Source organism: Schistocerca nitens, chromosome 9 (assembly GCF_023898315.1).
Source record: "Schistocerca nitens isolate TAMUIC-IGC-003100 chromosome 9, iqSchNite1.1, whole genome shotgun sequence".
Taxonomy (NCBI): Eukaryota; Metazoa; Arthropoda; class Insecta; order Orthoptera; family Acrididae; genus Schistocerca; species Schistocerca nitens.
In genome coordinates this window covers 289440127-289457282 of record NC_064622.1, presented here as the reverse complement: position 1 = coordinate 289457282, position 17156 = coordinate 289440127, and the positions used below count along the sequence as shown (strand labels likewise).

At 42.0% G+C, this 17156-nt stretch overlaps 1 protein-coding gene across 1 annotated transcript in view; it reads left to right on the top strand.

Annotated features, from left to right (window-relative positions):
* LOC126204186 (cubilin-like) overlaps positions 1-17156 on the top strand; it is a 1516445-nt gene that overhangs the window by 1340734 nt on the left and 158555 nt on the right. The window contains exon 56 of the mRNA XM_049938590.1: positions 7375-7572. Within this exon, the coding sequence (XP_049794547.1) occupies positions 7375-7572 (198 nt within the window). The remainder of the gene's footprint in view (positions 1-7374; positions 7573-17156) is intronic.

The window sequence follows — 17156 nt, the reverse complement described above, 5'->3', positions numbered from 1 at the left end:
CAGTCTCCACCCTTCACATCACTCTCCCCGACACTATGTTAAAGAGTAGCGTGAATAATATTTCACCCTGTCTTAATCCTTGGTTGACCTCAAATTTTTTAGAAAGTTTTCCTTCTACTTTTACCTGGCATTTTGTGCTCGTGAGGGTCATTTGTACCAGTCTGATAAGTTTACTTGGGAATTCCATCTCCTTTAAGGTGACATATAGCTTTTTCCTTTTGACACTATCATAGGCCTGTTTAAAGTCTACAAAAATCTGGTGTGCATCCACATGATATTCATAACACTTTTCCATTATTTGACTTATAATAAAGATCTGGTCAGTTGTTGATCTGCCCTGTTGAAAACAACACTAGTAGTCTCTGAGTATTTCTTCTGTAATTGGTGCAAATCTCATAGCCATGAATTTGGCTAATACTTTGTACACCATGCTGACTAAAGCAATACTGCAATAATTTTCACAGTTTGCTTTGTCCTTCTTCTTATGAATTGGGCATATAATGGCCATGTTCCACTGGTCTGGCATCTCTTCCTTTTCCTATATTTCCACTATCAGCTGATTTACCAATCTTGTTAGATGTTCACCTCCACCCTTGATCATCATCTCTGCTGAAATGTTGTCATTATCTGGATCCTTATTATTCCTTAGGCTTTTAATTGCCTTCTTAACTTCCTCTATTGTTGGTATAGGTACAGGTCTTTCATCCTGACTAACATTCTGCCATGGTTGGTCACGCTCCTGTCATTTTCTTCCAGAACGTCTATTTCTGTAGTGACATTCAGCAGCTCACTGAAATATTCAGCCAATTGGTCTAGAACCTGTTCTTCTCCTCCTATAAAATTTCCTTCTTTATCTCTGCAGAATACCATATGTGGTTGGAAGCCTTTCTTCAGTTCCTGAACTCTCTTCTAGAATTTTCTTGCTTCTTGATCATTATACTCTTCTTCTAGCTCTGCAATCTATCTCCTCTCTATTTCTCATTTCTTTCTTCTGCAAATCCTACCTGCCTCTTTCCTTTTCTTTGTGAATTCTTCTATATTAGATCTTGTTGTCCTGTTTGTTATTTCCTTCCTTGCCTCATTTCTCTCTTACACTGCCTTTTTACAATCTTCATTGTACCATCCTGCCCTTTTCACCCTTTCTTCTAAACCTGAAACTTCTTCTGCAGTTTCTTGTAGAGCCTCCTTAGTCATACTCCAATTCCCTTTGATACTTTCCAGAGCTTGGCTTTGTTTAGCCTCACACTTCTTCTGCAATTCTGTTTCATACTTTTCAAATACTCCCTTCTCTTTCAATTTGGAAACATTGTATTTTTGCAGAGCTTTTCTCTTCCCTCTGGATCTATAGATGGCTATGCATTGTCTGTATTTCATTCCTACCATATAATGAACCAAATTGCAGTCAGCCCCCCCTGCAAGATGTCAGACACTTGTTCCCTGTCGATTACCACATGGACAATTTGATTAAAAGTAGTGCCATCTGGCGAGCGCCATGTGGCTTTCCTTAGTTCTTTCTCTGGAGCCATGTACTCTTCACTACCACTGCACTGCCCATGGAAAGGTCTATAAGACTTTGTCCACTTTTTATTCATCGCCTCGTGCAGGTTTTCATTTAATACTGTTTTTCTAAAGGCCTCTTCTTCTCCCACTTTTGCACTGAAGTCACCCATCACTATCTTTACATCATTCCTTAGAATTCATGTTCCAGTCGACCATAAAACTCATCTTTCACTTCATCCTCATCATCTTCCATGGGTACATACACACGTACTAGAGTTATGTTGAAGAAGTGGGCCTTCATTCTCAAAGTACACATCCTTTCATTTATAAGATTAAAATTTATGACTGCTGCTTTATACTTATTGTCTACAAGAAAGCCAATACCACCTACTATACCACTGTCTCCTCCACTATAAATAATTGTGTAAATACCACTTCGTATGATACAATCTCCTTTCCATCTGACTTGAATTGCTGCTACTCCTATACGGTATTTCTCCATCTCTTTAGAGTCCATGTAGAGCTCCTGGTTTGTTCAAAGTTCTTACATTTCAAGTAGCAAAGTATATATCATTTTTCCACTTATGGTGTCCTTTTCTTTGCATTGGTTGTTCATCAGTGTCATCAGTATGACTGTTCCTACCTTTGAGTTTCGTAACAATATGTTTTTCTGATATGAGGTTGTTAGCCCCATGATCGACCTCCAACCTGGAGGGCCTGGTTTTGTATCGGGTTTACTCTCTTAGGGGGACTGCCTTCACCACGGCTCTAGAGCCCGCCCTGCCCTATGGTGTAGGAAATTGAAAATGATAAGGGAGGCAGTGGTTGGGAAGGGAGTGAGACAGGGTTGTTGCCTATCCCCGATGCTATTCAATCTGTATATTGAGCAAGCAGTAAAGGAAACAAAAGAAAAATTTGGAGTAGGAATTAAAATCCATGGAGCAGAAATAAAACCTTTTAGGTTCGTCGATGACATTATAATTCTGTCAGGGACAGCAAAGGACCTGGAAGAGCATCTGAACGGAATGGACAGTGTCTTGAACATTAAAAAAAGCAAAATGAGGATAATGGAATGTAGTCAAATTAAATCAGGTGATGCTGAGGAATTAGATTAGGAAATGAGATGCTTGAAGTAGTAAATGAGTTTTGCTATTTGGGGAGCAAAATAACTGATGATGGTCAAAGTAGAGAGGATATAAAATGTAGACTGGCAATGGCAAGGAAAGCGTTTCTGAACAAGAGAAATTTGTTAACATCAAGTATTGATTTAAGTGTCAGGAAGTCGTTTCTGAAAGTATTTGTATGGAGTGTGGCCATGTATGGAAGTGAAATGTGGATGATAAATATTTTGGACAAGAAGAGAATAGAAACTTTTGAAATGTGGTGCTATAGAAGAATGCTGAAGATTAGATGGATAGTTCACATAACTAATGAGGAGGTATTGAATAGAATTGGGGAGAAGAGAAATTTGTGGCACAACTTGACTAGAAGAAGGGATCGGTTGATAGGACATGTGTTGAGGCATCAAGGGATCACCAATTTAGTATTGGAGGGCATCATGGAGGGTAAAAATCGTAGAGGGAGACCAAGACATGAAGAAACTTGCACAGGATAGAGTAGCATGGAGAGCTGCATCAAACCAGTCTCTGGCCTGAAGACCACAACAACAATATGGAAAAAGGATGGGCTTAGGATAGGATAGGGCAGGAAACAGGTTATGGATAAGTGTAAGGGAGGGGGATGGCAGATGTGACTGGATGAGGTGGAATTAGTGGGTGCGAACTGGGATAGAATGGAGAAAGATTAGGGGAGCGGTTTGTAGGATTAGATTGAAGATTGTATGGCACTGGAAAGGCACAGGGAAAAACACAAGAAAATATGGGAGAGTGACACAGGGAGAGTGATCAATTTGAAGGTATAGGATTAATGATATCAGCGGTAGCAACGTGGAACAGAAGGTGCTGCACCAACAGGCGCATAATCTTGTAGGCTTCTCTTGTGCATGGCTGAGATGGTTGATACAGTGTGGCTCATAAGTAAAGTGTGCAGTGCGGTTTGTAAGGCAGCAAGAGAAACATAGAAAGAAAGACAAAGAAGGCTGAACATTGACTACAATAATGCATTAGAAAATAGTAACAGAGGAAAACAGCACCAAAAATTGAAAATCCCAAACTGAATGAAACAATATCATGAAAAGGACAGTCACACACACACACACACACACACACACACACACACACACACACACACACATGACTGCAGACTCTGGCAACTTAAGCCACACTGTGAACAACGGAACTCCTTTCCAAAGGCCGTACCTTTTGCCCCACTCCCAAATTCAAACATGCAGGACTCGTTAAACACCTTGTCTCCTTCTCCCTGCCCCTACAGTAGAAACATTTTTTCGCCACCAACCCTACCAATCAGACACAATCAAAGACCAATGTTGAACCCTGTCTGACTCAGTTCACTCCTCCATCCAACTGTGATCCATTCCCACTCCCCAAAAATCATCCCATGTTACTTTCCAGAATTTCTTAACCTTGAACCTTGCCTCACCATCATTCCGTAAATCCCTTAACATGCAAACTAACCTTACATCCACGGAAAGAACCACAGTCCACCATCTAAAAACTGATCTGAACCTTATAATCCTACCTGTGGTCAAAGTCTTCACCACTGTTGTTTTGAACCGCAAGAATTATCTGGCAGAAGGACTCCACCAGCTTTCAGATACGCCCACGTACAAAACCTTGCCACAATGACCCCATTCCAGAAATGAAATGGTACCACCAGTCTCTCCTCAAATCCAGACCTCTCCCTGGAGTCCATCTCTCTGCCCACCCCCCTATCACTCCCTGAGCTCCTACCTTCTACATGATTCCTAAAGTCCATTAACCCATTGTGGCCGATTACAGTGTACACACTGAGAGAATCTCTGCTCTCGTATACCAACACTTTCAACCTATTACACTGAACCTACCCTCACATACAAAAGATACCAACCATTTTCCCCACCGACACTCCACAATTCCTGTTCCTTTACCACACAGTGTCCTGCTCATCACTATTTATGCCACCTCCCTTTACACTGACATCCCTAATGCCCATGGCCTTACCACTATTGAACACTACCTTTCCCAACATCCGACAGATTGCAAACCAACAATCTCCTTCCTAGTCATCATGACCAACTATATCCTTATCCACAATTACTTCTTCTTTGAAGAATTACCTGCAAACAGATCTGGGGTACAGCTATGGACACCCACATGGCACCATCCCACACCAACTTATTCATGGGCCATCTACAGGAATCCTTCCTAAACACCCAAAAACTTAAACCCCTCGCCTGGTTCAGATTCGTTGATGACACCTTTGTGATGTGAATGGAAGGTGAGGACACCCTATCCACATTCCTCGAGAACCGTAAAAGCTTCTTCCCCATTTGCTTCACCTGGTCCTACTCAACCCAACAAGCCACCTTCCTAGATGTTGACCTCCACCTTAGAGATGGCTACATCAGTACCTCTGTCCATATTACACCTTCTAACCACCAGCAATACCTCCACTTTGAGAGCTGCCACCTGTTCCATACCAAGAAGTCCATTCCATACCGCCTAGCCACCCGCAGTTGTCACATCTGCAGTGTCAAGCAGTCCCTCTTGAAATACACCGAGGGTGTCACTGAAGCATTCACAGACCATAATTATCCTCCCAACCTTACACAGAAACAAATCTCATATTCCTTATCTTTGCAGTCTTCCACCACCTCCCAAAGTCTCACCATTCAGCCACAGTGGAATAATATTGCCCTTGTCGCTCAGTACCACCGAAGACTGGAGCAACTGAATTACAGTCTGCACCAGGGTTTTGACTACCTCTTGTCGTTCTTTGAAATGAGAAGTTTCCTGCGCACTATCCTTCCCACTCCTCCCACAGTGGTATTCCATTGTCCACCGAACCTACGCAATATACTTGTCTATCCTTATACAACCCCTGCTTCTAACCCCTTACCCCATGGCTCATATCCCTGTAATAGACCTAGATGCAAGACTTGACCCCACATCCTCACACCACCACCTACTCCACTCTGGTCACAAACGTCACCTACCCCATCCAACACAGGACCACCTGTGAAACCAGTCCTGTGATCTACAAGCTAAGCTGCAACCACTGTACTTCTTTCTCTGTGGGCATGACAACCAACAAGCTGTCTGTCCACGTGAATGGCCAGAGACAAACTGTGGCCAAGTAACAAGTGGACCACCCTGTTGCTGAGCACGCTGCCTAACACAACATCCTTCATTTCAGTGACTGCTTCATATATCAGTTCTTCCCACCAATACCAGCTTTTCTAATCTGCACAGCAGTATCCTGCAATATATCCTACTTTTCCATTCCAGCTCTACACAGCCCTCATTCCACCATTGCACCCAGTCTTTTCACTATGTGTAGGGCTCTGCAAATGTTGTCTGCAGAAGATAAAGGCTGGACCACTCTACTACCACTCTATTGCCAATGTAGAAAAGATCAATTGCTGCTTACTGTATAGAAGACACATTAAGGTGCAGACTATCACAATTAAAAGACACTTACACAGAGCTTTTGGCTGCAGCCTTCATCAGTGAAAGAGAAACACACAACACTCATACACACAAGCAAGCACACCTCATGCACACATGACTGCTAACTCCATCATCTTGGGCTGGAACACAGCTATTGTGTGGGATGCAAGCAGCAATCTGGAGGAAGTGGGGAAGGGTAATTGTGCCCATCTGCAGCTTAATGTGTCTTCCTTGCAGCAAGTAGCAAACTATCTTTTCCTATGTTGTTGTTGTTATTCCTACCTGGAATTTCCATTGTTTCTATGAAATATTGCTTTTTATTTATGTATTGATTCTTCTTGTGAATGAAACATGCCACATTTTCTGTGAATGTGGTCATGTAATGATACAAAGCTGTCGAATTTTTGGTTATCCAGTCTGTCCATTATCTTGTCAACAGTGCATAGATTATCTGCTTGCTGTAGTTTCCAGTGACATGAAGTTTTATGAATAGTCAAAATCTTGGCATTCTGCTGCAGAATAGATGTTCAAAAGTATGCCTCTGATTTAATGAACAACAAATAGCATCTAAATAACCACTTTTAAAATGTGACTAACATGTACTCTATGGTCACTTCAGACTAAAAACTGGTACTGACCTGGTGGACACATCCACTGTAATATAAATAAAGATGCAGCAGGAGAAGATATAAAAAGTTTTGTTAAAATAATTACATTAAAAATTGTAATTAAAAATTAAAAGTTCACAAAATTTTAGCTACAGCATTACACCTTACAAATTTCACAAATATGTTTGACATAATCTGACCTTGGATAATAATTAATTTTCAGTATGATAATTAACAAAATATATCTCATAAACATTTATATTTGAATAATTTTTAGTTACACTTTAACATTTGTACAGAATCATGAAAATGCCAAATAATTCAATATTGTTAGATAGTCCATAACTTTTTTGTATGCTCTTTTAAGCTGTTTTGATGTTCTCCTGTCATTAACTTTACATGAAATAGTGGTGTTGTGAAATCTAAATAGTCTATATTTTTTAGTATAACAGCATTTACACTCTCATACAGCACAGAATGGTGAGTGAAAAAGTATGAACAGAAGTTTCATGTTATTATAATACTCATGACATGGTATCCCCTACTGCACTTGAAATATGGATCATAATCTTTACTAGCTGCTTCTTGGTCTGTTAAATATGTAGTTGCAAATAATTGTATCTAATAAAATGCTATTCACTAAGTTTTAACAAAATCATGTAGTATACTTAATTTATGACTATTTATCCTCTTTTCAGGACTTGATGATTGTTCTTTTGACAATGTCACACTATTTGGTGCATTTCGTAGATGGAAAACTGTACCAACAAATCTGGGCACATATTGTGGACAGGAACTACCACCTTCTATCTCATCAAGAAATAGATTGTCCATTATTTTCAGGAGTGATGGATCCATTTCTAAAAATGGTTTCTTGCTCAAATACCAAGTTTATGGTAAGTAAAGGGATTCCATTTGAGAAACAAATTTCCTAAATGCTTTCTGTTGCGTGAGAAATAGTATTTAATGCTGTGTCCTTCACAGAACTAATACTATTCTTAGAAGCACTTTACATGCTGATTTATGAAATTTCTTCAGAAAACAATTTATATTTGATGACCATATCTGCATTTTGTTTGTAAAAAGTCTGTTTGGGGTTGTTGGCTTTGGATATCTTGAGTCACCTCAATAATTTTATTTTTTAGAAAATAATGCTGTTGCCTGTTTTGCCATGATATCTTCACCATCAGATGATGGTTCATATTTAAATAGGACAGTTTTATGGAGATGACTACAAGAAATGTTAGCAGTTTTTAGTTGTGAAAGTTTCTTTGGGTTATGATTCCATACCGTAAGGACTGATATTTGAGAAGGTATTGATTTATGTTTTGTTTTTAAGAAAGTTAACAATGAGCTATAACAACATAAACAACTGTGTGAACAGGTTAATGAAGTGTGCAGGTGGTAACTGGCTGAAGAGAACTGAGCATAATTCATTCAAAATTTTCTGAACTGGAAGACTTACGTTGTTTCAGGTTAAGAGCTATTATTTGGATGGAAGACCCTTCCACAGCTAAGTGCCATCCCATGTTGCTGGGCTGAGCATAGTTCCCATGTCAAGAACTGCTAAGCAATGAACACTTAGCAACCATAGCCTGCAGTTCTTGATCAATAAGAGTGTCAGAGTAAATCATGTGAGGCATTTTGAGACTGGAGCAAAGTGCCAATTCCAGAATGGACACACTCTCTGCTAACAACTCCCAGCATAGCAACGTCTTCCCCACTCCACTCTCTTTACTTACCACTTAATTAGGCTAGGGAAGACAGTGTTGTCTTCCCCAGGTGGGCCCCCCATATTCCGAACCATGAAATAAATCAGCGAATATATTAAAAGATTTCTGCGTTTTTCCTTAAAGACTGCCTATCCTGAATGCCCATTCATATGCTTCTATTCTTCCCATCCCACACAAAAGTAATTTTGTGCTACTAATGTTGAAAATTATATGTTGGTTATATGAGACTGATGTCTGTCAATGGATTGCCTCATATTGCTCAGAAGTGTGTGCCAGAACAGATACTACTTTTATTAATGTTTTCATCCAACAATCAATTTTCAATGATATGGGATTCATCTGATTAACACAAGGAAAATGTGAGTCATTTACATCATGCAGTGCAGACATGTTAGAGTTTTGGAGATTCACTTAATACAAAACACCAAAAGCACACACACAAACACACACGTACTACAAACACACACACAGAGAGAGAGAGAGAGAGAGAGAGAGAGAGAGAGAGAATCAGTATTTTCATTCCATGAATGTTTGTGAAAGAAGATGAGAAGATGATAGGGAACTAAAATGAAAGAGTGTCAGAAATCATATTTCAAAGAGGTGTTACAAAATGATTAAGTATATACAGACTTCTCAAGCAGCCGAGTGTTGTGCTGCCCCATCACTCATGAAATCCTGCAGCCGACTGCTAAAACAATGCTGGAATAGCATTCTGTAAATCACCCACTTGTCACATGCCACAGCACAACACTGTGCTTCCAAAGCTGCATTTTTTGTGGGAAGTGGGGTCTTCTCACAACACACCCAGACAGAGTGAATATAAATACTCCCCTCTCAGCCATTAGCAGTACTTGTTCTTGGACTTCTGACTTCCTGTGGTGCTCCGGTAATCTCCAAGCACGTTGTTGGTCCAGTGTGTGGCTGAGCAGCTACATTCTTGTGGTACAGCATCATCAGCTAGCCAAAGCTGCTGGTCTATGAGCCACCGGCTACACCTAGTATTTCTGGGTCTTGAAATGGTGTCTTCACCATCACTCCAGCAAGCTTCAAGGGCCCAGGATTTGACGTGGGCTGGTTGCAGGCCATTGCTGACTACCTTGGGCAGTTTCCTTTATATGTGAGTCCAGGCATAAGCTTGTGGGCTTCTGAGCTAACTCCAGCCTTGCACCAGCATGACCACACATGCTGCCTGCCATTTTTCTGCTGAGGTGGCACACTGGTGCCCCAGTGTCCAAACCCACTGCCCAACTCCTGGGTGCAGTCATCAAGCAGTGCTAATAAAGCATGTTGTTAGTGATAAAGCCTTCATGACTCTTTGCTCATCACAGTATTGGCACATCGCATCCTACAGATCCCACACATGCCATCCTGCAGCAGAAGAGTTCATCGTACAAGTACTGGTGTCACTGTTGACACCCACTCTACCATGCTATTACAATATATATATAATATATGTATAGTGCAAATTAGTTTAAAATAAAATACAAAATGGTAGATGATTGTTAAGCATATGTGAAGCACTTTCCAGTGGATGCTGAATTAAACATTGTGACTAAAGTACCCTTGTCCTGAGGAGGCATAAAGACACTATCAGAAGAATAAATTTACTAACACAACAATACTCATCGTAATATCCTTGGAGGAACATCTACACAATTACATAGAACATAAATATCTCTCCTGTGATGTTTTCTGTGATGTGCCTACATGAGAAATCCTGGAGCCATGGTAGGTGGTGGTGTGAACACCTGGGGCATTATTAGGCCAGTACTGCTGGTGTATGACAGGTGATGTGCTGCTGGTGCAGAATGGGACAAACTAGGCTTGTTATGCCACTGTGGAGTGATGAGATGAAACTGCTGGTACTGCCAGCTGGTAGCACTGGAACAGAACTGTTGATGCAGCCAGATGCAACTCCTGCTGCTGCCACCTTGAGGGGTAGGTTTAACTGACTTTTCACAGTCTAGTGACTTTCTTGGGTATGTATAGCTAACTTTGTGGCGCAGCAATGGGATGTGATCTGGCATAGCAAAACAGTACACTATCGACTGCACTTTCTATTGCAACAGGCACTCTGCCTGTCAGCAAGATTGAGCCCCCAGATGCTGTGGAGGCAGTGATTAACATCCAGGCCATAGAAGGAAATATTCATGTGTTGATGAAAGCCATTTATGCACATCCTCCTGGTGGGGCAGCTGTCCACATGGCCTGCCTGGTGTGTGGAAGAGTTGACCACCAGACGGGTACAACAGTGACAGCCTATTAACACATTAATTTAATTTAATGATTGTATATTGTTTTAACTTATAAAAAAATTATATATGAAGTGACATGGTGTTATACTTACTTCATACATGTTGCTAGGTTATTTCAAAGTGTCTTCAATATCAGTATACCATTAACAGTAAATTCCAGGAGCTAGCAACCCACAAGCAGAGATTTTTGAGATTGTGAAGGGGGAAAAAATTACATCATTGAACTTAACTAAAATAAAAGTTTTAGCTGCTTCATACCTTGCAGCACTCACACTCCTGTAAGAAAGGCTATCACAGATACATGACTCAACCGCAACCGTGGGGATCATTTTCAGAATGATTTTTTGCTTTGCAGTGTAGTGTCCACTGATCTGAAACTTCTTGGGTGATTAAAACTTGTGCCAGACTGGGACTCGAACATGGGACCTAGGCACTCCTGCAAGGTTAGCAGGAGAACTTCTTTGAAATTTGAGAGGCTGGAGAATTTGCACTAATGGAAGTAAAGCTATGAGGGTGGGATGTGAGTTGAGCTTGGATAGCTCAATTGGTAGAGCAGTCACTTGCCTAAATCAGAGGTTTGAATCCTGGTTTGGCACACAACTTCAATCTGCCAGGAAATTTCCAATTTTGATTTCTTTCACAAATTAACATCTGTAAGTAATATTTATTTTCTCTTGCAAATTAATTTCATTACCAGAAATGTTAGCCATAAATTAACACAATTTTTGGCTAAAAATTTTCATTTACATACTGTTTTATTATAAAATCAGATTTAGAAACCTTTTAGTCATTATCTTTTATTGAGCACTTATGTTAATCCGAATATTTGACATCAAAAATTTGCTATCGGAATAAGGAAGTGTGCAAGCTGTTGAATAACAGTCAAGAACTCAATTTAGTGTGAGATGACTTTTCATTATCTTCTACAAAAAGAGTTAGCTCAGTTGTGAGCTACATTTGATCTAGTAATGTGAGGCCTAGATAAACAATAAAAAATTCAGGATGAAATGTAACAATATTATGAAAAGTACACTTACTACTCACCATATAGCAGGGATGCTGGGTCGCAGATAGGCACAACAAAAAGACTGTCGGAAATAAAGCTTTCATCAACAACAGACACACACACACACACACACACACACACACACACACATACACACACACACACACACACACACATGCAAACACAACTCACACACATGACTGCAATCTCAGGCAACTGAAACTACACTACGAGCAGCAGGAACTTTACATGATGGTAGTGGTGACCGGGTGGGGTGAAGGAGGAGGCTGGCCGGTGAGGGGGAGGTATAGTATGGCAGGAGGGGGGGGGGGGGGGTAAACAGAGTAGTGCTGCAGGTTAGACAGTGGGATGGAGAGAAGTGGGGAGGGGGGATACTGGAAAAGGAGAGAAGTAAAAAGACTGGGTGTGATGGTGGAATAATGGCTGTGTCATGCTGGAATGGAAAGAGAGAAGGAGCTGGATGGGTGAGGACTGTGACTAACAGAGGATGAGGCCAGGAGGGTTATGGCAACATAGGCTGAATTGCAGGATGAGCTATAACCTGTGCAATTCAGAAAAGCTGGTGTTGGTGGGAAGGATCCACATGGCACAGGCTGTGAAGCAGTCATTGAAATGAAGGATGTCATGTTAGGCAGCATGCTCAGCAACAGGGTGGTCCACTTGTTTATTGGCCACAGTTTGTTGGTGACCATTGATGCAGACAGACAACTTGTTGGTTGCAGCTTAACTTGTAGATCACATGACTACTTACACAGGTCGCCCTGCCTTGGATGGAAGAAGCGATGTTTGTGACTGGACTGGAGTAGCTGGTGGTGGGAGGATGTATGGGTCATGTCTTGCTTCTAGGCCTGTTACAGGGGTATGAGCCATGAGGTAAGGGATTGGAAGCAGGGTTTGTGTAAGGATGAATGAGTGTATTGTGTAGGTTCAGTGAACAGCAGAATACCACTGTGGGAGAAGTGGAAAGGACATTTCTCATTTCAGGGCATGACAAGAGGTAGCCGAAACCCTGACAAAGAATGTAATTGAGTTGCTCCAGTCGTGGGTGGTGCTGAGTTATGAGGGAATGTTCATCTGTGGCCAGGTGATGGGAATGTGGATAGGGTGTCCTCACCCTCAATCCAGATCGCAAACATATCATCAGTGAATCCGATCCAGGTGTAGGGTTTAGGACTCTGGGTTTTTAGCAAGGATTCCTGTAGGTGACGGCCCATGAATAGGTTCGCATATGATGATGCCATGCAGGTGCCCAAAGCTATACTCCGGATTTGTTTGTAGGTAATGCCTTCAAAAGAGACGTAATTGTGGTTGTCGGGAAATGTAGTGTCAGGTGTCGGGAAAGGTAGTGTTCAATAGTGGTAAGGCTATGGGCATTAGGAAAGTTAGTGTAAACAGAGGTGGCATAAATAGTGATGAGCAGGTCACCATGTGGTAATGGGACAGGAACTGTGGAGAGTCGGTGGAGGAAATAGTTGGTATCTTTTATGTAGGTCCCAGGTAATAAGTTGAAGGTGTTGGTCTATGAAAGCAGAAATTGTCTCAGTGGGGGCATAGCAACTGGCTACAATAGGGCGTCTTGGGTGGTTAGGTTTATGAACTTTAGGAAGCACGTAGAAGGTAGGAGTGCGGGCAGTGGTAGAAGTGAGTAGAGAGATGGACTCAGGGGCAAGGGTCTGGGATGGACCTAAGGAGTTCAGGAGTGACTGGAGAACCTGCTGGATTTCAGCACTGGGGTCACTGTGGCAACCTTTGTAGGTGGAAGTACCTGACAGTTGGTGGAGGCTGCCAGGTAATCCTTGCGCTTCAACTGTGATGAAGCCTTTGTCCGCAGGTAGAATTGTAAGGTTGGGACCAGTTTTTAGATGCTGAATTATGGTTCTTTCTGTGGATGTAAGGTTAGTTTGCTTGTTGAGGGAATTTTGGAATGATGGTGAAGCAAGGTTCGAGGTTAAGAAATTCTGGAAAGTTAACAGGAGGTCATTTGGCGGTAGTGGGGGTGGATCACGGTTGGATGGAGGAGTGACCTGAGTCAGGCAGGGTTCAACATTGGTCTTTGGTCGAGTGTGATTGGTAGGGTTGGTGGCGAAATATTGTTTCCACTGTAGGGACCGGGAGAAGGAGAGAAGGTCTTTAATGAGTCTTGAATGATTGAATTTTGGAATGGGGCAAAAGATGGGGCCTTTGGAAAAGACTGATATTTCTGTAGGGCTAAGGCTTGTGGAGGAAAGGTTCATGATTATCTTATGAGTCTGTTTAGGTTATTGATTCTGTGTGGTGATTGGAGGGAGTTTTGGTGGGTGGGGTAAGTGTAGTAGTTCTGCCAGATAGGGTTCGTCAGCTGTGAGAGGATGTGGGGGAGGCTTGGAGTTTGTTATAGAGGTGGTGGACTGTGGTACTCCAGTGTGGGAGTAGGAAGTGAGCAGGATGGAGAGCTTTTTGAGGTGGCCTTGTACCTGTTGCTCAAGTTCCTAGAGGGCAAGAGCTTCAATGTGTGTTAAGGATTCAAGGAATTTGGAACAGTATAGCAGGAGAATTTTGTGAATGGAGAGAAGGCACCACTAGGAGTTTTGGGCTTGGTTGATAAGGTTTTGCAGGACTGTGTTGCTGAGGGCTAAGGATTTGCAGAATCTGAACAGGTAGAGGTCATTGTGGAAGGAGGAGTGGCAGCCAGAGATGGGTACTTTGATGGTAAGGCCATTTGGGGGGATTCCATGAGCCAAGGTACAGTGTATGGGACTGGGATCTGTATTGACGCAGATGAAAGGACCAAGGTGTCATGGTGGTGGAAAAAATGCAAAAAATTATGTACAATACATAGAACTTTGTCTGAAAAATTTCGCAAAAATTCACCAAATACGTGTGAATATTCACAAAAAGACTGAAATGGGTGCAAAAGGGTGAAACAAGATGAAATCTAAGGGAGTTTATGATAGGGAAAGGTGAAAGCTCCTTAAAATTGGCGTGAAGTCACAAGGCTCAAAGTAAAGAATAAATTATATACAGAGGGAAACATTCCACGTGGGAAAAATATATCTAAAATCAAAGATGATGTGACTTACCAAACGAAAGCGCTGGCATGTCGATAGACACACAAACAAACACACAATACACACAAAATTCAAGCTTTCGCAACCAATGGTTGCTTTGTCAGGAAAGAGGGAAGGAGAGGGAAAGACGAAAGGATGTGGGTTTTAAGGGAGAAGGTAAGGAGTCATTCCAATCCCGGGAGCGGAAAGACTTACCTTAGGGGGAAAAAAGGACAGGTACACACTCACACACACACACATATCCATCTGCACATACACAGACACAAGCAGACATTTGTAAAGGCAAAGAGTTTGGGCAGAGATCTGGGGTGAGGTGGGGAGGGAGGGGGATGGTGAAATATCGGAAAAGGAGATAAGTAAAATGGCTGGGTATGATGGTGGAATGACAGCTGTGTAGTACTGGAATGGGAACAAGAAAGTGGCTGGATGGGTAAGGACAATGACTAACAAATGTTGAAGCCAGGAGGGTTACAGGAACGTAGGATATATTGCAGGGAAAGTTCCCTCCTGCGCAATTCAGAAAATCTAGCGCTGGTGGGAAGGATCCATATGACACAGGCTGTGAAGCAGTCATTGAAATGAAGGATGTCATGTTAGGCAGTGTGCTCAGCAACAGGGTGGTCACTTGTTACTTGGCCACAGTTTTTGGGTGGCCATTCATGCATACAGACAGCTTGTTGGTTGTCATGCCCACAGTACAGTGGTTGCAGCTTAGCTTGTAGATCACATGACTGGTTTCACAGGTAGCCCTGCCTTTGATGGGCTAGGTGATGTTTGTGACTGGACTGAAGTAGGTGCTGGTGGGAGGATGTATGGGACACGTCTTGCATCTAGGTCTGTTACAGGGTATGAGCCATGAGCGGTTGAAAGCAGGGGTTGTGTAAGGATGGACAAGTATATTGTGTAGATATGGTGAATGATGGCTCACCACTATTGGTGGGGTGGGAAGGACAGTGGGCAGGATATTTCTCATTTCAGGGCATGACGAGTTATAGTCGAAATCCTGGAAGAGGATGTAATTCAGTTAATTCAGTTGCTCCAGTACTGGGTGGTATTGAGTTATGAGGGGAATGCTCCTCTGTTGCCTCCCATCCAGTTGCCACTCCCATCATGCACTGGTGCTGCTGCTTGCAGTGGGGTTTCAGTTGTCTGAGACTGCAGTTGACAGTCTTTTTGTTGTGCATATCTGTGACTTAGCATCTTCACTATATGGTAAGTAGCATCTTTCCTTTTCATAATAATGTTAGGCCTAGCTAAAAAAAAAAAAAAAAAAAAAAAAAAAAAACGGAATTGCACTAAAGCCCTCGAAACCAGTTGGCCCTGAATTTCTGCTATATGTTGAAGCCAATATCTGGGATGCTTCTAGACACTCAGGACAACTGTTTCAGAGATTATCACCTAGTGTATATTATTATTAAGCCAAATGCAGGGCTTTGTGACATGACCTGTAAATTGGAGCCTTTTGGAAAATGTTGGTAAAGTCAATCAACTAATATCAATTTTGTTGGTGGTGCTGATATGTGTGGGGGTGGTGGCGAGGGTGAGGGAACTTCAGGATTGTAGATAACTCATTTAGGCTGCAACCTCAGTTATACAATTTAAAACAGGGCTTAACAACTGGCCGGTTTTGAGCACGAGTACTCGCGTCTGCTCAGGCACCTGCTCGCGAGCAGCTGCAAGGTCGCGGAGTGGGGAGTGAGGGGAGGGAGGGGAAATGCGCGCGCACGTTTGAATAGGGCCGCAGCGTGCCTATTGAATTCGCGCCGACTGTGTAACGTTTAAAGTACTACGATCAGCTCGTAACAGTCACTTCGCTGGTTAAGAATCATGTAAAGTCGCCGTTGTGTAACCCCAACCATTCTTTCGCAGTTCAACCCCCATTGGGAGGAATTGTATCTGTTTACTGAAAAAGATGGTGTTGCAAAATGATTAGTATGTCACAAAACGCTGAATTCTTTTACGAAATTTAATTTGCAGCGACATTATATGTCATACCACGCGAAAGACTACAGACGTGGAAAATGTGATTGACCAGATCATGCACAGGAAGTTATTAAACTTAAAAGGAAGCTATCCGAAGAAGATCTGGACAACGAAGAAAAATCAACTGAGGCAGCTCTCAGAGTGAGTTACAAAATTGCTTTATTTTTAGCAAAATCCCTGCGCCCCTTCACTGATGGCGATTTAATAAAAGATGGTTTTGTAGTTGCAGCGGAACATTTGTGTCTATCTCAAGCTGAACAGTTTCGGATTGTGCCATTATCTGACATGACCATTATGCGTCGCATACAGGACATGGCAGACGACGTCCAGAGCCAGTTTGCAAATATCTGTAAAGATTTTATGGCGTATTCTCTAGCTCTAGACGAAAGTGTTGATATCACTGGAACAGCGCAGCTTGCCATATTTATTAGAGGT